The 23,127-nt window shown below is 34.9% G+C and overlaps 1 protein-coding gene across 1 annotated transcript in view; it reads right to left on the bottom strand.

Moving 5' to 3' along the window:
- Positions 1–812: 812 nt before the first annotated feature.
- Positions 813–23,127, bottom strand: part of LOC125656913 (uncharacterized) — a 31,501-nt gene continuing 9,186 nt past the window's right edge. Inside the window, exon 3 of the mRNA XM_056143674.1 lies at positions 813–3,115. Within this exon, the coding sequence (XP_055999649.1) occupies positions 1,441–3,115 (1,675 nt within the window). The 3' untranslated portion in view covers positions 813–1,440. The remainder of the gene's footprint in view (positions 3,116–23,127) is intronic.

The raw sequence follows: 23,127 nt of genomic DNA, 5'->3' as shown, positions 1-23,127 counted from the left end.
TCAGGGTAGGAGGTGGGCGACATCCCCAAATTTTAGTATCTCAAAATAAGCACATATATGAATTGATTATCATCTAAAATCATTCATGTATATTGTAATCTTGAATTATGGAAAATGACTCAGAAGAAATATTTAAAATATTCTCATACAATTTTATGTAGTTTCTATACAACATGCACAACTTCAGGGAAATTTTTACCTGGGGAAGGGGAAATATTTATTTGTGGTCAAAGGGGGAAACCTGGTACCCTTTACCGCTAGTAGTAAAAAGAACTAGGTGACATAAAATGTGAGGGGAAAATGAGCTATTTTTCAAAGTCAACAAGAGGATAATAAATTTTTATTGCCTTTTTTCTTGAGAACCAAAATAGAATGGGACATGTCACATGTGGATTAATTTGCAAGAACTGAATGACAATACTGCATATATGGAATCACTACAATCAACTATTCAAATGATGACAAAAAATATTACATACATGGCCTCAATAGATGTCAGGAAGCTTTCAAGTAAATTTCAGCTTTTCTGTTCCAGTCGTTCTTGAGAAGAAGATTTTAAATCAGACCCCACCCTATTTTGGCATTTTTGTGATTATCTCCCCTTTGAAAGGGACATGGCCCTTCATTTGAACAAAGTTGAAAGCCCTTTACCCAAGGATGCTTTGTGGCAAGTTTGGTTGAAATTGGCTCAGTGGTTCTTGAAAAAAAGTTGAAAATGTGAAAAGTTTACGACGCCAACGATATTAAACTTTGATCAGAAAAGCTCTCCTGAGCTAAAAAGGGGGAAATGTGCTATTTTTCAAAGTCAACAAGAGGATGATATATTTTTATTGCCAAATTTCTTGAGAACCAAAAACGAATGGGAATTAATTTGCAATAGATCTGCAATAATGAATGACAATATTGCATATGGAATTGCTACAAATGAAGACAAAAATTATTACATGTCTTCCATAGATATAAGGTATTCAATGTATAAGGAACATATTTCACATTTAGTAAATGGATGGTGGGATTTTTGTAATCGTATCATTTTGAAGGGTGCATCAAATTAAATAATTTACCATAGTAATTTTCAAAATTTTGTTTACTGCTTGACTTATTTCACCTAGAATGTAATTTATAGTGTATTGGAAGAGGATGTTTTATCAAAATATTTTTAAAAGGAATGAAAGAAAGCAGAAATGAGCAAGCTCACATACCACATGAAGAAAAATGATTACATACATGGCTTCAATAGAAACATAAGGTATTCACTGTAGATTTAAAACAAGTGTATTACTGCATCCTGGTTGCTGAAAAATATCAGAAATACATAACATTCAGGTGGAATTCAAACATTTATATGTATACAGCATGTCCAATGGGTTTTTGCATGAGTGTTCAAGAATATTTACTACAATTCTGAAACTGACATTTTCAACACAGATATGAAGGATGTTACTGCAGATATTTGATTTTCTTCACATGTCCACTATAAAACTCAGCAACAAACAAGTTGTCACTTTTATCCACACATAAACCGAATGGATCCTTCAGATCACAGTTATCTATATAGCGGAGGAACATTCCATTCTGGTCCAGGATGTGGATACAGTGGTTATTACGGTCTGCTGTCAGGATCTGACTCTGACTGTCTGTTGTGATTCCCCAGGGTTTGAATGCTTTGGTTTTGGTAGTAGAAGAATGACCAGTGTATCTAAATTGAGGTTTTCCAGCCAGATTGACCACCACTAATGCACCAGCTTCCCAGTCAGCCACACAGATATCCAGGTTTCTGTTCTCAATGATGTATTTAATTTCATTATTTCCTGAATATAGAGGCTTCCCCTCATCATCATACTGGATTGTTTGTTTCTCTGTGGAACCTGAGTAACGGACAACTTTGGATTGTGTTTCATCACCACTGAACATGGTAACCAGGAGATCACCAAAGGAGGTGACACAGAGATTGTTAGGTTTCCAGCCCTGTAGTCTGATCATCTCCTCTGTCTGTCCACTCTTCAATTTATTCACAGTCTTTGTTGTCACATCAGAGTACACTAGATCCCCATCACTTGTCACTGATATATCAAGTGGCCAGTTCCCTGATTTTGTTTTGATTGTATTGATAACTGTACCTTGAACATTAAAGCATTTCATATCACTGACTACTGCACTTGTCCAGAATTCTTCTTCACTCAGACAGGTAACACTGCGGAGGTATTTATACCCAGTATTTATTGTAGTGACAAGCTCTGGTTCATCCATCAGTTCTTTGGGCGAGATCTCTGCTTTCTTCGGTGTGTAGCCATTTTCATCTCTTGTAAATGCTAATGGTATCAAAGATCCCAGTGACTTGTAAAGCTGTTCTCTGTCTATCGTGTTTGGACTAAATGTAGGCAGTGAGACTCGGACTTTGGGAGGAAGTTTTCTGAATTCTTTGTTTTTGGATCTGTATTCCATGGTCACAGACATTTCATTGGATTCCTCCATTTCCTTCAGAGTAATCAGTGATTGCTCAATAAGGGACTGTATCTGCTTAATTTCATCCAAATGTTTCTTCAGAATTTCCAGGTGTTTGATTTTCATCTCTTCTATTTCATTTTTCATTTTGTTGATGACATTGTCAATTTCTTTGTGCCATTCCTCTCCATGTTTTGTAACTACTGTTGTGAATTTCACATATTCTCCATCCAAGTTAGTTATTTGAGTTTCTAAATCAGTGACCATTTCTTCATATGTTGGAGAAATAACGTTTTCTATCTCATCTGAATCTTTTGTAATGTCGGCTTTTCTTTCGTTGTAGATTTCAGAAAGAATTGAAAATGTATGACCCTTGTGTTTATCTGTAGATATAGTAGTACAAAAGGAACAGACAGACATGTCACATTCCTTGCAAAGAAATTGACATTTTTCGGTTTGATGTGTACTACACTTTGGATAAATCAAGGTTGATTTTCGATTTTGGAATGGGACCACTTTGTGTTTTTCATAGTCATCAGCAATGTGTTTTCCTATACAGGCAAAGCACAGGTTGACGTGGCAGAAATCACAGTACATCTGTACTATAGCTGTCTCACAAAGGTCACATCGGACAACATCCTGGGCACTGTGACGGGGGTCCATGGCTACTCTAGATATTCTACAATTTAAAGAATATGAAATTCAGTAATTGTCTTACAAGCAAGGTTGTAAAATCTTATAGAACAGCCACAGCTCACTGAATGAAATGTTATCTTACATGTCTGTGAAATATACATAGTAATATATGTACTCTTACATGTATCAGAATAATTGAGAGGGTGTTTCAAAATTCTGCAACTTTATGCAGGGTTCCAAATTATCGCTCGCCCACTCGCATTGGCGACTAAACTTTGCTTGTGGGCACCCAAAACTTTCTTTCTCGTCGCCCACTTGGCGACCGTAATTGTCCGATCAATATTTTTCTTTCCGACCGATCCGAGTCCTATAATAATTGAAGTTCAATTTCCAGTGGAGGTTTTGCCACTTGGCGAGACATTCATGATTCCTGGGGTATCAAACCTTCCAAAATTTATTTAAACCAGAAGTTGAACAACGCAAGGGTTACTTCAAATGAAAAGAAAGCGTCTGCTTTTAACCAAAGTGGAAAGAAGGGGAGAATATGGCTCGATGACGGCAAAAAGGGGATGACGTGCTGTGTGTACAAACGGTCCAATCGTTGTGACAGCTTGTCCAAGTTATAAATCTTGACAGCATCATCAAGCTGAGAAATTTTGAAATAACATAAAAAGTCTGAAGAAACGTGTGTTAAAGTCAGACGCCGCGAAGATCATAAAGTTGCTAGGTTGACGCAATGAGAGTGGAAATGAGAGAGGTATTTGAAAGAATTACGAAGAAGGAAACAGAATTTAAATATTGATATTTTAATTTTTTAAATAAATTGCAATGTGACCTGATGTTTCTTTTTTCTTGTAAAATAAAACCATGTTATTCAATTTCATGATATGTGTGGGCTACTAAAATTTCATGTGGGCTAACGGGATTTCTTATTCAGGGGCCCACTTGGCCCCTAAGGTATTCAGTCGAAGTTGGAACCCTGTTTATGTCATGTATTACAGCATCTTTGTTAATCCAAGTTAATATTCTTATATTTCAAGATATTCTAAGATTGTCTCAGGTATTACAATTATGATACATTGGATAACATCAACATTAATCAATATTGCAATTTTACCACAATGAGCTAATTCATTTGAACTAAACTAAAAATATTGGTAGCCAAACATTGTTTAGTCATGTTCTATAGATAAGCTTTAATGATATGAATATGATGAGCAAACGTATTTCGGTTCTGAGAAACATAGAAAAAATATGACCTTATTATAATAACAACTGTTGGCAATTCTTAATAACTATCAGATACAACAAACTAAATGTAATTATTGCTTGTTTTGATAATGATAGTAGGCTGCAGGGTTTTACATTTACTTTTTGGAACACTAGACCAGTTGGGCTACTTCAAATGATTTTACTAGACCTGAACTTACATCCACTTGCCCTGACCAACTGTACAGAAAAAACTGATAGTTTCTCCATATCTAAAATAATACTTACTTCAAATGACAAACGTTAAGTTTGAACTAAACCTTATCAATTGTCTCAAAAAAATCTTCAGTCTCGTCATTCAATTTGATGCTTTAAGAAATGAAGCTTATAGGCCCCAATTCTTTATTTGATGCATGTATCAAACGAAAAATTAGACGAAAAAATCAATGCGTGTTGTTTCTTTAAATTAATTTGTATTTTATTCATATATTTGGTTGTGTTTATATTTGGTAGCATCAAACAAATACATTTCGTTTATGTAACAACGCTTGATGGGAAATTCCCATTCTATAAATACCGCTAAAATTAGAATGGGGAAGACGCATTCCAGAAAAAAGTAGTCCCGCGTGTTAAGTGCATATGAACTTTGGACGAAATTTTTTGACTAAGAAATCATTGACAAACGAATTTTTCACCCAATCAGCATCGTTGTTAAGTCATCAGTTTGATTTTATTTTCAAACACATTTTCTGTTTCTTTAAATTTTACCCGGCATGGAAATTCTTTAGTCCATGTAGAATAAAATGATCTCAACCGTTTTTTTAAATTTCTATTTCATAAGGCATGCTTTGTTTCTTCCCATCCTTTTCCTTTTTTTCTTGGGACATCTTTCCTCAAGGAAGAGAAGTCGTATTTGAATATAGAGACATTCCCGCACATAATATGTCAACACTGAAAAATGGCTGTTTATTAATTTGATAAACACTTTCTAATATTTAATTCAAATAAACTGGTGGTTTTTTTTTAAAATGTTGTCTGGATCATCCCGATGTTTATGCATATGCCAACTTTCCGGCGTATACACAAATGTCGGGATGATCCAGACTATTTAAAATGAATTCAATTTATATCTATTTATCCGGAACATAACTTTACACACATCATCGAATAGATGTAAAACATCACTTTCGATTGCGACATTTATTAGCACTAAAATTAGAGATTAAATGTCACCACACGGTTCAACATTGCTCGCAAACTCTTTACAGTTATTTTCTTAGTTAGGAATAAAATATTTTATGGTTTAAAGTTTCTTGATTATTTTTTCAACACGACCAGTCGGACTGGTAAATCGACATTTTACCTGACTGGACCTATCATTTAGTAGACTTTGTCAGTCGGACGTGCCTAAGTGTCAAACCGTGACAGTAAGTGTTAGCTTATTATAATAATGACTGTTGACAATTCTTAATAACTATTAGATACAACAAACTAAATGTAAATATTGCTTGTTTTGACAATGATATATATCTGAGCAACATGCATTTTATAAGATCTGCTCCCACATTTCACTACCACACACAGACAATGATCTGGGATACATGCATTTTACAAGATCCACTACCACATTTCACTAACAGACACACACAATGATATGGAGTACAAGCTTTCCTAAGAAATTGCAGATAAATAAGACCAGTTGTTTACATTTCAGCCAGAATTAACCCTGTACACTTTAATACTAATTTTGGACAAGGCCTGTATGTGCATGTATACCTGGGTATATACTTTGAAATTCATCTGTATGTTTTCAAGTTAGGAAGGAAAAGTGAAGCATACACAAGTTGTACATATTCATATGTTACACACAAGTGCATACATGCAGTCCTATAGTATACATATTCAGGGGCGGTGGCAAATATTTATCATTTGGAGGCAAACTGGATCAACAAGGGGGTCTATAACTAACATATTTTGACTTAAACTCAGATTTCCACCTGAATCTTAATATCCTTCTCCTATTCTGTCAATGTCGTAAAGACACAAACTGATACACGTAATACTGATAAGCCAGACCCCAGTATCATGTAACAAACTCAGACTTTACTTTTGAACTGAAACTCTTAATTTGCAGACACTAGAAATTTTTTGAAGCAATATTGAATAACAATTTCATTTTGGAATCATTGACTTATCAATCATTTCATCGCAATATTCAGATTTTGAATGAAGCTTAAGATGTTTCATATCTTTTGCCTGAATATTAGAGGAGAAAAAATAAAGATTTAAAAAATATTCTCACAAATATCGTGTTTAGTGTAATTAATGTATCTGAATCGATGATTTCAATACATAAAATTTGTTTCCTAGAGTAGACAAAATTTAATACTTTGATACTTTGTCATAATGTAACCATACGTATGGAACGTTTATACCAAGAGGTGTTGAAAAAACGCAATCCTGGATTCTTGCCGAAACAACGCTTAGGAAATTAAGATAAACATGTTTATTAATACTTGTTAATCCGTCCAACTTTTTAAAATTTGAAATGCAGGAAGATGTGTGACAAAGGTAAAAGAAATAAAATATCATCAAGTTGATTTAAACGTTGAATTTTAAATAATTTTCAGTATTTTCCTTTGATTTATATGTTCATAAATTCTAATATTTTTCGATAATTTTTTAATGACTTACAACCTAGAATCATTATAGCTTCCAAACAGTGATCGACCAATTAATTAGACAGTCAATGAACAATTTGTAGCAAACCCCCTCTTACAGCAACATAGCCCCTTTTATTGTTTACACCTGCAAGGTACAGGTATACAGACATATATGTACAGGTATACAGACATACATGTACAGGTATACAGACATACATGTACAGGTATACAGACATACAGGTACAGGTATACAGACATACAGGTACAGGTATACAGACATACATGTACAGGTATACAGACACACATGTACAGGTATACAGACAAACATGTACAGGTATACAGACACACATGTACAAGTATACAGACATACATGTACAGGTATACAGACACACATGTACAAGTATACAGACACACATGTACAGGTATACAGACATACAGGTACAGGTATACAGACATGCATGTACAGGTATACAGACATACATATATAGATATATAGACATACAGGTACAGGTATACAGACATACATGTACAGGTATACAGACATACATGTACAGGTATACAGACATACATGTACAGGTATACAGACATACATGTACAGGTATACAGACATACATGTACAGGTATACAGACACATATGTACAGGTATAGAGACATACATGTACAGGTATACAGACATACATGTACAGGTATACAGACATACATGTACAGGTATACAGACACACATGTACAGGTATACAGACATACATGTACAGGTATACAGATATACATGTACAGGTATACAGACATACATGTGCAGGTATACAGACATACGTGTACAGGTATACAGACACGCATGTACAGGTATACAGACACGCATGCACAGGTATACAGACATACATGTACAGGTATACAGACATACAGGTACAGGTATACAGACATACAGGTAGAGGTATACAGACATACAGGTACAGGTGTACAGATATACATGTACAGGTATACAGACATACATGTACAGGTATAGAGACGTATATGTACAGGTATACAGACATACATGTACAGGTATACAGACATACATGTACAGGTATACAGACATACAGGTACAGGTATACAGACATACAGGTACAGGTGTACAGATATACATGTACAGGTATACAGGTACAGGTATACAGACATACAGGTACAGGTATACAGGTATACAGACATACATGTACAGGTATACAGACATATATGTACAGGTATACAGACAGACATGTACATCCCATTTTGCGTCTGTGTAAACAATAGCTTTCACACTTGTCGCTCCATTGACCACAGATCGTCATTATACTCGCTGCTCCAATGAGTACATATTACCGTCTTTTGCATTTTGTTTTTATTTCATTTTTTGTAAAATTGTTGGGGCGGCAGTCCTGTTCACAACCTGTGTCACCAGTATACCTGTAGACATTGCATGGACTTTTGAGTTATAAATTCTCTATCAAGTTTTGAAAAGAGAAAAATCATTTTTCATTGGCCTGTCATAATCTGACTATGATGTATACCACCTACCCACGTATTTCACGGAAAATACTACCCCCTAGGCATAATAAAAACAATCGGCATCTAGCCTAGTCAGCAAATTATCAAATTTCTTGGAATTCCAATACCCCCAACTTTCGTTTTAAAATTTGTTTGTTAATTACTGCTAAGTAATCCGATGCATAGATAAGACTTAAGAGATGTTATTCCTATGATTTATCATAACGTTACCTGTAGCATTACACTTCTCTGTATGTTGAATGGATTGCCGTCTCGATTTTTCTGCCGCCTAAGTCAGTCGATCTAGCAGACATTTGTAGGTAGCGGCCATTAAATAAAGATTTTTCAAAAATATTTATCGCTTAAGAATATACGTATAACGAACCCGACAATAACGAGTGACGCTCAGCGCCCAAACTAGGACTAAGTGATTTGTGTATTGCAAGTCCTTTTACTAACTATTCTTTGTAGAGATATCCCTGTAAGTTAGAGAGATATCTTTTTACTCTAGTGAGATATCTCTTAAATAACCAAAAGAGATATCTCTTTTAAAAAGAAAAAAAAAGATGTCACTTTAACTTAAATAAATATCTCTTTAAGATAAACAGTGATCATAATGACTTATCCCTGTTGCACCACCATTAATATGATGTAAGCCTATCTTCTAACCATGTACCCTAACAACTTTCCTCTGCGCTATCATCCCTCTGGAGTCTAACTAGCAAATGCGACATCATCTACAAATAAATTAAGATCAGTTAATAAGATCAGTTAATAAGCACGAAATAAGTTGTAAGTAACTAAGATTTCCCCCCGCTTTTTATCTAATCGGGGGAGGGGGGGGGGGGGGGCAGCGGTAATTTCATACATCATGTCGATCAATGTTCATAACTTCAAGCATGGGGGTGGGGGGTGGGGGTACATTCATAGGTTGGATCAGTCGTATAAGAGGAATGAGTATCCCCTGTCGGGCGATCGGTCAAAACCACCGCGAGTCTTATATCTTGATCAATTAAGCGCACAGGTGCTTGTGTAAAGGACATCACGCCCCTTTTCCCCTCCTTGTATTTTTGAATGGTATTTGGGGTGTATTTTAATAGAATATTAAACCACAGTGTTTTAATTTAAACGGAATAAACAAATCTCGCATAGAAACTCTTTTTTAAAATGTCATATTATCTATAAGTGTGTTTACGGTGTTTTACTGTTTTGTAAGCGTGAATTTTTTAATGAGTGTATGTACTGTTACTATTATTTACTCTAAGCGTGAATTCTTTATAAGTGCGTTCACTGTAACCATGTTTTACTGTAAGTGTGAATTCTTTTTAAGTGTGTTCACTGTAACCGTGTTTTAATGTAAGTGTGAATTCTTTATAAGTGTGTTTACTGTAACCATGTTTTACTGTAGGCATGAATTCCACATAAGTGTGTTTATTGTAACCATGTTTTACTGTAAGTGTGAATTCATTATAAGTGTGTTTACTGTAACCATGTTTTACTGTAGGCATGAATTCATTATAAGTGTGTTCATTGTAACTGTGTTTTACTGTAAGTGTCAATTCTTTATAAGTGTGTTTACTGTAACCATGTTTTACTGTAAGCGTGAATTCTTTATAAATGTGTTTATTGTAACCATGTTCTACTGTAAGCGTGAATTCTTTATAAGTGTGTTGACTGTAACCATGTTTTACTGTAAGTGTGAATTCTTTATAAATGTGTTTATTGTAACCATGTTTTACTGTAAGCGTGAATTCTTTATAAATGTGTTTATTGTAACCGTGTTTTACTGTAAGCGTGAATTCTTTATAAGTGTGTTGGCTGTAACCATGTTTTACTGTAAGTGTGAATTCTTTATAAATGTGTTTATTGAAACCATGTTTTACTGTAAGCGTGAATTCTTTATAAATGTGTTTACTGTAACCGTGTTTTACTGTAAGCGTGAATTCTTTATAAATGTGTTTACTGTAACCATGTTTTACTGTAAGCGTGAATTCTTTATAAGTGTGTTGACTGTAACCATGTTTTACTGTAAGTGTGAATTCTTTATAAATGTGTTTACTGTAACCGTGTTTTACTGTAAGTGTGAATTCTTTATAAGTGTGCTAACTGTAACCATGTTTTATTGTAGGCATGAATTCATTATAAGTGTGTTCACTGTAACCATGTTTTACTGTAGGCATGAATTCATTATAAGTGTGTTCACTGTAACCGTGTTTTAATGTAAGCATGAATTCATTATAAGTGTGTTTACTGTAACCATGTTTTACTGTAGCCATGAATTCATTATAAGTGTGTTCACTGTAACTGTGTTTTACTGTAAGTGTCAATTCTTTATAAGTGTGTTTACTGTAACCATGTTTTACTGTAGGCATGAATTCATTATAAGTGTGTTCACTGTAACCGTGTTTTACTATAAGCATGAATTCATTATAAGTGTGTTCACTGTAACCGTGTTTTACTGTAAGTGTCAATTCTTTATAAGTGTGTTTACTGTAACCGTGTTTTACTGTAAGTGTGAATTCATTATAAATGTGTTGACTGTAATCATGTTTTACTGTAAGTGTGAATTCTTTATAAGCCTGTTCACTATAACCATGTTTTACTGTAAGTGTGAATTCTTTATAAGTGTGTTTACTGTATTGATACAATGGTGATTTTCTCTATATGTACAATGAAATAATCATAAGATTTTCGATGCCCTGAAATTTTTTTAAAACAACTCTTGTACAAATCTTTATTGATTTTACTGTTGTTCGCTTTTTTTTGGTATGACATATGACCATGCAGAAGAATTGCATATATTTCAATGATCGTAATGTTCATATAATTGCTTATCAGGCCAACTTCAACAGCATATTTGTTTTGCTTGTAAAATCTCTAATTTTACCTAGATTTTTGATATGTATTAAGTGAAATCTGCGGTTGATGAGTAAGACATTTAAATAGTGCAAACACTAGTATACCCAATTATATGTAATTGATTTAGTTAATTTATCAACCTTGAGTCTGCTAGAATTTTAATCAATTTAAGATTCATTTACAGTGAAACATACACAATGTCTTTAATCATGATTTTTCTTTGTAGAGCATGTCCAGAGTGCCGAGTTAATTCCAACTTTGTAACGCCCAGCAAGTACTGGGTAGAATCAGACGAGGAGAAGAACAAGCTAATCTCTGGCTATAAAGATGCATTACGGTACAGTCATTATATCCACCTATTAATGTTAACAGGATAGATCCTCTAGTGAGGAGTGGATACTGAACGCTTTTCACAGCAAGTTCAATACCAACAAGACCGTTGCTGTGGTCTAGAGGTAGAACATTCGCCTCACATGAGGAAGGTTGGGGTTCGAATCCCGGCCATGACAGGCCTAGCTAAGTCGTTAAAACAGTTAGTGACAATTCCACCACCAAATGCTCGGCATCAGGTGTGAATGTCACGGGTCCTCAGAGATGACTTTTAAAACGGATGTCCCGTGTCACAGTAGGTGTGGCACGTTAAAGAACCCTCACTGCTCAATGGCCATAAGCATCGAGCATAGGCCTAAGTTTGAAGCCCTTCACCGGTCTTAGTGACATCTCAATGTGAGTGAAAAATTCTCGAGAGAGACATTAAACAAGATACAATCAAACAATACAATCAATTCCAGCATTTTTATGAAGGAATCATAAATCATTCAGAGTGTGTAATTTTGATATAATTTAAATTAAATGCAAGCCTTACCCCAAGTCTGATAATTTCTTTGGTATTCTTCTGATTATCCTGTAAATCAACTTATATTTGTGTGATCGAAAAATCTGCGAGATTTTGTAAATGCCACGTTCGTGTGAAGATTAGCCACTATGAATCTCTCATTTAGTCTGCGGCTCAGTCGCAAAGGGTTCTTGTTGCAAACACCTTTCAATAAAAGTTGCTTTACAGTAAGCCCACATAGATGGAGATGGACTTTATCAAATTTATTGAAATACATGTAATTGAAAAATTAATTTTACTTTTTTTTCCCTTAGTAATAAAACTTGCAAATACTTCAAGAATGGTTCGGGAGACTGTCCCTTCAACGACAAGTGCTTCTATCTTCATGCTTTTCCTGACGGCACAATGGCAGAACCCAAGCCACGAGTCAGAAGAAGACGGCAGAATGCAGATGGTGATATTGACGTGATGGGTCGGGTCAATCTCTGGGACTTCCTGGAGGAGTATGACAATCGCCTGGATCAGCTGTTCCTGTTAGAGCTGGAGGCGGAGCTGGATATTGTGTTGCTGGACATCTGGTTTACTGGGGATGAGTCGACGGACGACGAGGAGTTTTGATAATCCTCCTTATGTATAGTTTGTCAGTTACAATGTGTTTAGATGCTGTTCAGTTCTAGCTACATCAGTTTAGTTTGATTGTTGACTTCTTCATGTCACCAGAGTTATATGATAGAATTGAAATGTTTTGCCACGTGTCTTGTTTGTTTGTATCAGTTGATCAGATTATTGTAGAATCACAAAGCTTCATTCATGATTTATGAACTCAAGATACGCTTCTAAATCACATGATACGTTCCTAAGTCACATGATTAAATACATCATAGTCATATGACTTCTTCATTTCAAGGCATGCGACTAGGCGGTATCCAGTTCTTCACTGAACAGATGCAAGTCACATGACTAGATGGCATCAAGTTAAATCATGTGACTGCAATTTCAAATGATATGACATGTAGTTAAATGGCACATCTGTATTTGGGTTATGATATTTATTTCTATTATAGTATATGTTGTGTTTTACATTTCTTAATCTGATTATTGATGTGCGTTTGATTAATTAAAAACATTTCCAGCTTTATTTATAATTTTATGTTCAAAATTGTCCTGTGTTGTGCCCAGATCAATCTACCAGTATTAATTGTGTGACTGGTCTACCGAAATGTTTATGTTGATTTTGTAAAATATTAGACCTGAGAGAGAGAGAGAGAGAGAGAGAGAGAGAGAGAGAGAGAGAGAGAGAGAGAGAGAGCAATGATTATGCATGTTCTTTTTAGATACATGTACTATAGTAAAAAAAAAATGTTAATAATTTTAAAGTATTGTCTCCATTAAAGGGATTGGTTCACGCTTTTTAATAAAAATATCTTTAATCTTTGATGTTAAACATTAAAAATATAACTCATTTAATGTATGACAACCAAAGTTTGTACCTTCTGAATGCAAGGATAAGAGCAATATTATAGCATTAACTGTGTGTGTTTTGTAAACAAAGGCTCAAGTATTTTTATATTTACCGGTACAAACCAGCATAAGGTTAATTTTGTAATTTAAAGCATCTTAGTTTTGCGCAGTCACAAATTTAACTTTTAAATTACACATTTTACCTAAAGAATACTTAAAATGTGATAGATATAGAACTTGTATCAATATCCATTTATTTTGAAAACTTCGTAAACAATCTTTGTTTACAAAACAAATAATAAACTCTCTACAATGAGCTTCTGTCGTAATGTATAACCTTAGTTTTTTTGTGAAACCTTTTATAAAAACAGATTAGACAGTAGATTTTGATCATTAAAAGTGAAAAACAAAACTTGGGTAGAAATCATGAATCAGTCCCTTTAACATACAGAGATAAGTAAATAGTAACCAGATGTCTCAATGATTTCTAGACAAGCTTGACTAAATTTTAAAGTTTCTATGTTATTCTAATGCTTGACTAACATTTTAAAGTTTCTGCGTTATTCTAATGCTTGATGTGTCTATACATGTACATGAAGCAAAGGAAATTACTCACAATAAAACAATTGTTCTTAGCTATTTTCTCAAGCTTGTTAGTTTAAAATTACATCATTGCAATAATGTAAAATCTGCAATGTTTGTAACTGTTTTTAGACAATTTAGCTTGGCCACACTCCAGCCATACAAAGAATTTCCTTCAAAAGTACTTGCATTATCTGATGTTCAGTTTGGTTTTATCACTGTTTGAATGTTGCCATGTGTTCCAAGTACATGTATAATAAACAAAAATATAACCAAAAGATGATTTTCATGATGCCATAGTCTTAATGTTCTGAGGTTAGGAAGTTAAAATACCCCAGGCACACAGTATACACCAAATTTAAACTACAAGCTTTCGTTTTTGGAGAATCATTTTATACTTGGTCATAAATCATCTGTAGACTTTGGGAGAAATGAACCAGGTTTTTGTATGTCTTCACCTGGTTTGTTGTTTGTGGCTCTGGACTTGCGTAGTGGGAATTCAATAACTAGGATATGAATTATTGACGGTTCAATTTACGTGTAATTACATGTACAGTAGACATAAAAAATATAATTGCACACTTTCATTGTTCCATACAAGAATTACATTGCATGATTTCAATTGTATTAAGAATTATAATCACTCGTTCTGTCTAAGATTAATAATGATTATTGTATGAAGACTTCTAAGAATTTCATTGTAAATTGTCAGTTTTACCACCTCAATTTGCGCTGGCTACTAATGGCAATACTGGTCCTGATTGTTTTGTAACCAGTACTTTTGTAAGTCTTATGCATTGATTTATTGTGAGTTTCCGTTCTATAGCTTTTGCTGACCTCTAGATAGTGGAATGGTAAACATACATTTACTTTGTATGAAACCTTGTTAGAACTGCTGTGTTATCACCATTGTTATTAAATCGCCTTTACTTTTGAATGTGTATGTATGTAAGTAAGGAAAGATTTAGCATAGAGTCTGCAGAAGTATATCACAATTACCACATATTTATACATCACCCAAATCATAACTGCTATCAATGTAGCTGAGGAAAATTAAGGACAACTTTTATTAACCCTTTGTAGCAGAGATGTATTTGGATCAATAGAATTCTTCATAGACATAGAATTTTGTTCTTGAGGTGGAAGTTTGCTTCCCACAGAAGCAAAGGAAGGATTATTTTGAACATAATTTTTGCACTTTTATGGACTGTTTGGGAAACTCAGAAATCATCAAAATTTACGAGAATCTTTGTTTTGAAATCAAATGTCAAGTAATAGTCAACCAGAGAGCATACTTGTTTATAATCTAAATATCTTAATACTGTCCTTGAAAAAGCTTCAACAAATTAATTTTTGATGACAGCAATACAAAATATTTGTTTCACTTTTTAACATACAGTCCAGAATAGTTTATGATATCATATAAAGAGTGATGTGACAGAAAAATCTGATATGGATGTTTATCTCTCACGGAGAATTAGTAACCTGCCGATATTGCATTTGTTTTTATGTTTGATGGTTTTATGTTCCTATAGGTTTTCAAATTCAAATGTACATGGTTCACTTGATAGGAAAGGAAATTGCAAATTTCAGATATATATTACATGGTCCAACTCATTTGATTGGAAAGAAAATTTCAAATTCCAGATACCTTTCATAATGACATGGGTTCCAATTAGTTTTCAAATGCAAAAGGTTAAAGTCTGCTCACTACATAAACATTTTTGAGAGGTTTTGAGTTGTATTTGGAATAACATTTCAATGACACATGACGGAGTGATAATTATACTATCTTGACAAAGATCGGAGTTCTTATTGATCTAGAGAGAAAGTCATTAGAGAACATTTTTGGAGATAGACCATGTTAATGAGCGGATGTCCAGCGTTGCATGTTAATAGATATACAAACTGAACTTATTTATTTTGTTCTTGTAAATAACAAGCACCTGGATCATGAAACATCTAAAGCTTTAGTCAAAGTCTGAGGAGTCAATCATTCCAAAATAAAATTGTTTTTCAATATTGATTCATTAAATTTCTAGTGTCTGCAAATTAAAGTTTCAGTTCAAAAGTAATGAACATCTTACAGGTGATAGAGTTTTGTTACACGATCCCAGGGCCTGGTCTGTGTGATTGAGATTTTGATTAAGTCTGAGTTTGTTACACGATCCCAGGGTCTGGTCTGTGTGATTGAGATTTTGATTAAGTCTGAGTTTGTTACACGATCCCAGGGTCTGGTCTGTGTGATTGAGATTTTGATTAAGTCTGAGTTTGTTACACGATCCCAGGACCTGGTCTGTGTGATTGAGATTTTGATTAAGTCTGAGTTTGTAACACGATCCCAGGGCCTGGTCTGTGTGATTGAGATTTTGATTAAGTCTGAGTTTGTTACACGATCCCAGGGCCTGGTCTGTGTGATTGAGATTTTGATTAAGTCTGAGTTTGTTACACGATCCCAGGGCCTGGTCTGTGTGATTGAGATTTTGATAAGTCTGAGATTGTTACACGATCCCAGGGTCTGGGCTGTGTGATTACATCTCTCTCTTTCAGAAATATAGATCTACTGTAAAACAATATTTATTTTGTATGTGTGTTTGTCAGTGTGTGCTAAAAGCCAATGTCTTTCTTTGTTTTGTTCCCCCCAACATAATCAATGATGTCATGATGATAATAATGAATTGGATACTCCTTAGAAATATAATATTATTAGAATCAACACCCATTTTAAATATGATTTGACTAAGTAAACACCTGTTGGAAACATAAGTCAAATATTTTTTGTGAATTCTTGTTTAGCACTGTTGTGAAAGTAGGAGATTGGGATATTGATTTATGTCTGTCATTTTGTCTGTAACGTATTGGTGTCCAGATGATATATCAAAAGTACCTTTTGAGTTTTAGTAGTGAAAGTTCAAATGTAGAGATGGGCCTCCGTGGCCGAGTGGTTAGAGCATCATGCTCAAAATCACATGACCTCTCACCTCTGGTCGGCGCGGGTTTTAATCCCGCTCACGCCTTTAAGTGAGAAAGTTTCCCAGTTTACTTTCGGAAGGTCGGTGGTCTCTTCCCAGGTACATTGTATCTGGGTTCTCTCTTCCACCAATAAGAACTGGGCGCCACCAGATAACTGAAAAATTGTTGAGTGTGGCAGAAAACAGCAAAACAATCAATCAATCAAATGTAGAATTTTCATGAGTGATGCATAAAATTGTTCTTGAGGTGAAGCATCTGTTAATATATAGCAAGAAATGGTTTCCAGATGTGTCCATTACAGATCAAAACAAAACAAATATAAGTATTGTGTTATTGTTGAACAAAATAATGGCAAATTTTGTACCTTTTAGCTCACTTCAGCTTTTCTGATCACTGTGTGTCCAATGTCCGTCCATCTGTATTTTCAACTTCCTCTCGAAAATCACAGCCAAAGTGAAACATTTTTCAGTTTTCGCTCACCTGAACTGAAAGCTATAAGGGTCACAAAAATAGGGTGGGGTCATTTAAAAATCTTCTCAAGAACCACTGTGCCAGAAGAACTGAAATTTACATGAAAGCTTCCTGATATAATGCAGATTCAAGTTTGTTCAAGTCATGGCCCTCAAGGGTAAGATGAGACCACAATTGGAGATCAAAATTTTACAAGCAAGTATATTTGGAAATCTTTAAAAATCTTCTCAAGAACCACTTGGCCAGAAAAGTCCAATTTTGCGCAAATTCTTCCTGACATTGTGCATATTTTTAAGATTTTTAAAATGGTGCCCCCCCCCCAACCCAATATAGGGGGGGGGGGGTTCAATGTTTTACATTCGTCAGGATGCAGGGAAAAATCTTCTCAAGAACCACTGGTCCAGAAAAGTTCAAATTTACATGAAAGCTTCATGACATAGAGTAGGTCCAAGTTTGTGCAATTCATGGTCCGCAGGGTAGGTTGGGGGCCACAGTAGGGAATCAGTGTTATATGGTGATATATAGGGGAAAAGTTTGAAAATATATCTTGAACTATTTAAGCTAGGGCTTCATATATTGTATATACATTCTTTATGGAAATACCTTTCATGTGATGCAATGTTGTGTGATCTTCTGACCTTGAGCTGGAAGTTTAACCTACTTTTATTAAAAACGTGACCAATACAATGTGGCCTGAACTAATTAAGGCAGATCTTTCAAATCTTGTATATATATTATGGCAAAACCTTTTATTTCATATCATGATCTTTGACCTTGGGACCTTGAATTTAGAGTATTTAATATATCCGGAACTGTTTTAGGTGGGAATTTTGTATGTAGATTCTTTATGGCAAGGCTTTGTAGACAATGGTGTTTTTGACTTTGGAGTTTGACTTACTTAAAAACAAAAACCCTGACCTAATCAATGTCTCCTGAGGTATTGAAGGTAGGTATTTCATATATTTTGTATGTACTAGGTTTTTTATGGAAAGACCTAATAATTTTGTAAAGTTTGACCTTGTGACTTTGACCTCAGAGCTGGACCTACTTCTTAAATATCTCTTGAACTATTCAAGTTAGATCTTTCTTAAGGTAAGGTCTTCATATCATGCTGTGATCTATGACCTTGATCTTATCCAGAACAGCAAGGTCATTTAAGTCGTACTGGTGTTGATGCATCTCTGTGTTACGTGAATTCATTTTTAGTTATGTGTTGACCTGGGGCTAGGCTGGGGCCACAATATGGGGTTAAACTTTTTCATAGGAATAAAGATTATAAATAAAAATCACAACAGCTGAATAATGACATGGCCATGAGAGTGATTTGGCCCATGGGCCTCTTGCTTCATTTTGAATACAGATATTGCTTTGAAATTTAGTTCCAGGTTTCCTCTTGGAGAAGTACAAGTTCAGTTTTCATTTCAGCTAAATTGGTCCGTCCTTGACCTACTTTAGGACTAAAAGTTAGTCAAACAGTTTTCCAGACTTTTTCATAACGGAGACAGATATTGCCCTGAAATTTAGTCACAAGCTTCCTCTCAGAAGAATACAAGTTCAGTTTGCAATTCAGCTGAATTGCTCCTTCCTTCACCTACTCTCGGGGTAAAAATAGGTCAAACAATTTTCCAGACTTGTAAACATTGTGGGAGCATTTTTAATGCATGTCAAATTTACGCATGCACCGCGCACGATGTCAGTATCAGATATTTGAGAATATTGAATTTAAAAATAATTCATGCTTTGTACTCTTTGAAGTTATTTTTTGAATAATTAGACGTAACTTCAAATAACTGTTCATAAGTATAAGTAATTAAAGATTATTTTTGTTCTAAAATGACCAATGACAAGAACGAACAACCAGATTGCGTTAGTGTGACGGCATGTTGTGTGTCAGCATGACCGAGTGTTGTGTGTTAGCGTGATGGCGTGTTGTGTGTTAGTGTGACGGTGTGTTGTGTGTTAGCGCGATGGCGTGTTGTGTGATAGCGTGACGGGGTGTTGTGTGTTAACGTGACGGCGTGTTGTGTGTTGGCGTGATGGCATATGTTATGTGTTCGCGTGAAGGCGTGTTGTGTGTTAGCGTGAAGGCGTGTTGTGTGTTAGCATGACAGCGTGTTGTGTTAGCGTGACAATGTTTTTTAATTTGATATTGGCATGTTTTAAGAAACGCAGTTGCACTTTTGCAGATGGCCTTATCAGGACACCATTTTTTTGTAGACGTGTATAATTATTTATAAATGGACATTAAACTATAATTTTGTAAAATAAAAAATATTCTAGGTAACGGAGGATGTATACTTATAATTGCATTAAAATAAAAAACACACAGATCCTCTCCTCAGCTGCTGTTGTAGTCCAACGTCCATATTGAATATACCACATGCACACTACACCACTTGATTACAAGGTGTAAATACACTACAATGGTGTAAACAAATCAAGCGTGACACGCCAACAGTGGTAGGTGGAATATGGGGCTCAAGGTCGTAGCAACTGGCGTTTCTTTATCGTACCAACGCTTATCGCAACACACGACCACTCCCACTTTTATATATAAGCTTACAAGACCCTGCTTAGAGAAGGAACAGCTAATACCTGTGATTGCTTCATCAGCTTATATACTTGTTATTCTATATCAAAATGTCTACATGTAGGTCTGCTGGAAAGATGGGTTTTTTTTAAAGTTCATCGAGCCCATTTTCGTAGCTGAAAACATTCTTTGTTGTATCATGAAACTTTTGTGAGTAAATGCGTTACTTTTGCAACATAATGCGAAACATTTACAGTAAATTTACTTTATCAATAAATTTTGCTTATCAATGGGAAACGTTGCCATAAACCCCGATTTATCGATTAGATGCACTCAATATTGAACGAGAGGCCAATGGGCCATATCGCTCACCTGATTCACCTTTCCCCCCATATCTAAAGATTTTCCATATATATATTTGCATGAAAAAGTTAGGTATATATCTATTTTGGCCCCAGTTTACCCCCTGGGGTCATCATTTTTACAAACTTGAATCTGCACTATATATCAGGAAGCATTCACGTAAATTTCTTTACCCAAGTGGTTCTTGAGAAGACTTTCTATATATATTTGAATGTAAATCTTTGATTCCTTATTGTGGCCCCATCCTACCCCTGGGGGACATGATTTTATCAAACCTGAATCTGCACTATGTCAGGAAACTTTTATGTAAATCTAATCTTTTCTGGACCAAATTAAGATTCTTCAGAAGATTTTTAACAATTTTCACTATAATTTGTATGTAATACCTTGATCCATTATTGTGGCCCCATCCTACCCCTAGGGGTCATGATTTTAAAAGATTTTCCCTTAGATATTTGCATTCAAAACTATAATCCCCTATTCTGGCCCCATCTTTAATCCGGGGCCATGAATTTTACCAACTTCAATTTGCACTATGTCACGAAACGTTCATGTAAATTTCAGCTCCACTGGCCCTGTGGTTCTCGAGGAGATTTTTAAATTACCCCACCCTATTTTTGCGACCATCTCATCTTTGAAGAGGGTATTGCCCTTCAATAGAATAAACTTGAAAGCCCTTAACCTAAGGATGCTGTGCGCCAAATTTGGTTGAAATTAGCCCAGTGGTTCTGGTGAAGATGAAAATAACAAAAAGTTTACGTAAACAGACAAATTTTGATCAGAAAAGCTCACTTGAGCCTTTGACTCAGGTGAGCTAAAAAGTAGCATGAAATTATTTGTTCATTACAATGGAGCTAGAGTAATGATACACTTGTCCAGCTGTACGTTGTAATTTTGCAGATTTCATATCTCTTGATATAACACTGCTTTATGTAAGCAGTATTGACCTTGGTAGAGGTCTTCCTGATGAAAGGTGAAAATAACAAACAGTGAGCAATCTCATAGCTCCTGATCTACATTAATATTTTATGCATTTAGGTTTTCTTACACATGTGTGGTTGTAAAGAGTTTTGAAAACTGTTGGCAATTTTCCCGTCCCGTAGGCTCCAAGAGTGCTGTAGTAACCCTTCTTCAACCCACAATAGGGTATCAAAGTTAAAAATGTCCAGGTGTTAACATATATCATCACTGATATTTAATAACTGACAATTTTGGCCCCACCCAGATATCAAAACCCCTTCCTTTGGGGTCATGAAATTTACAATTTTGGTAAAGGGCTACCTGCTCCTTCTAAATATCCATTTAGTATCAATAGCATTAAAGATGTTTTTTTAAAAATGTTTTACACATAAACACTTTATATTAAGATTGGCCCTGCCCTGGATCAGAACCTCTACCACAGGAAGCATGAAATTTACAATTTTGGTAGAGACCTTCCAGCTCTACATCACTATTATTTATGCAATATGCATGTAGTTTTTCATAGAAATATGCAGTTGTAGAGAAGAACATTTTTGAAAATTCATCAAAGTTTGCCCCACTCCCAATTAAGTCCCCAGGAATCCTGAAAGTTACAACTTGTCTCAAAGATATTTCATACCAAATTTGAAAAGAATTGGAATGGTAGAACTCTTTATCATGAAGTTAAAATATTGTATTGTTCACACATTTAATAACTGACCATTTTGGCCCCACCCTAATATCAAAACCCCTACCCCTGGGAACATCAAATTAATAATTTTGGTAAAGGACTACCTGCTCTTTCTAAATATTCAGTTAGTTTCAATTTAGTATCAAAAGAATTAAAGATGTTAGGCCAATTCAACTTAATTGATAGATTATCATCCCCGCCCGCCCCAATTTTGTTAATTTTGCGATTTCCAGAAAATTTTCATGTCCAACTCAGGTATTAACACTTCTTGTTTACATTTTCGGTATAGCAACGTGAAAAGCCACCTGAAGAATATGGTTTCTTGCATTCTTATGGGCGTACATGTAAATCTTGAAGAAGATTGGTATCTTTTTGTGTTAGAAATTAACCTTAACCTGGAATTCGTCTGAAATAAGTATAGATTGATATCCATCTGGCATTAAATGAAGCACTTCTGTTGACAAAAACTCGTTTGTCAATAATATTTTTCTCAGAAAATAAAAAATAAAATCCTCCCACCCGCCACATACTTTTTGGTGACCCTGCATGATAATCTACTAATTAAGTTGAATTGGCTTTATTTAAGTGTTTTACACATAAACACTATATATACTAAGTTTGGCCCTACCTTGGGGTCAGAACCCCTACCCCGGGGATCATGAAATTTACTATTATGGTAGAGGCCTTCCTGCTCTACAGCATTATGCATTTAGTTTTTCTTACACATGGGCAGTTGTAGAGATTTTTGAGAATTGGTCAAATTTTGTCCCGCCGCCAAGTGTCCTGAAATTTACAATTTATGTCCCCCTTGTTCCAAATATACTTCATGTTAAATTTGAAAAGAATTGAAATAGTAGTTATGAGGAAGTTAAAAATGTTCAATTGTTAACGCACAACAAATGACGACCAATTGCAATAGGTAACCTGAGTTCACTCATGTGACCCCAAAATA

The sequence above is a fragment of the Ostrea edulis genome, chromosome 7 (assembly GCF_947568905.1).
Source record: "Ostrea edulis chromosome 7, xbOstEdul1.1, whole genome shotgun sequence".
NCBI classification, from domain to species: Eukaryota; Metazoa; Mollusca; class Bivalvia; order Ostreida; family Ostreidae; genus Ostrea; species Ostrea edulis.
Note: the sequence above shows the minus strand (reverse complement) of the source record. Positions and strands in the feature narration are given on the sequence as shown.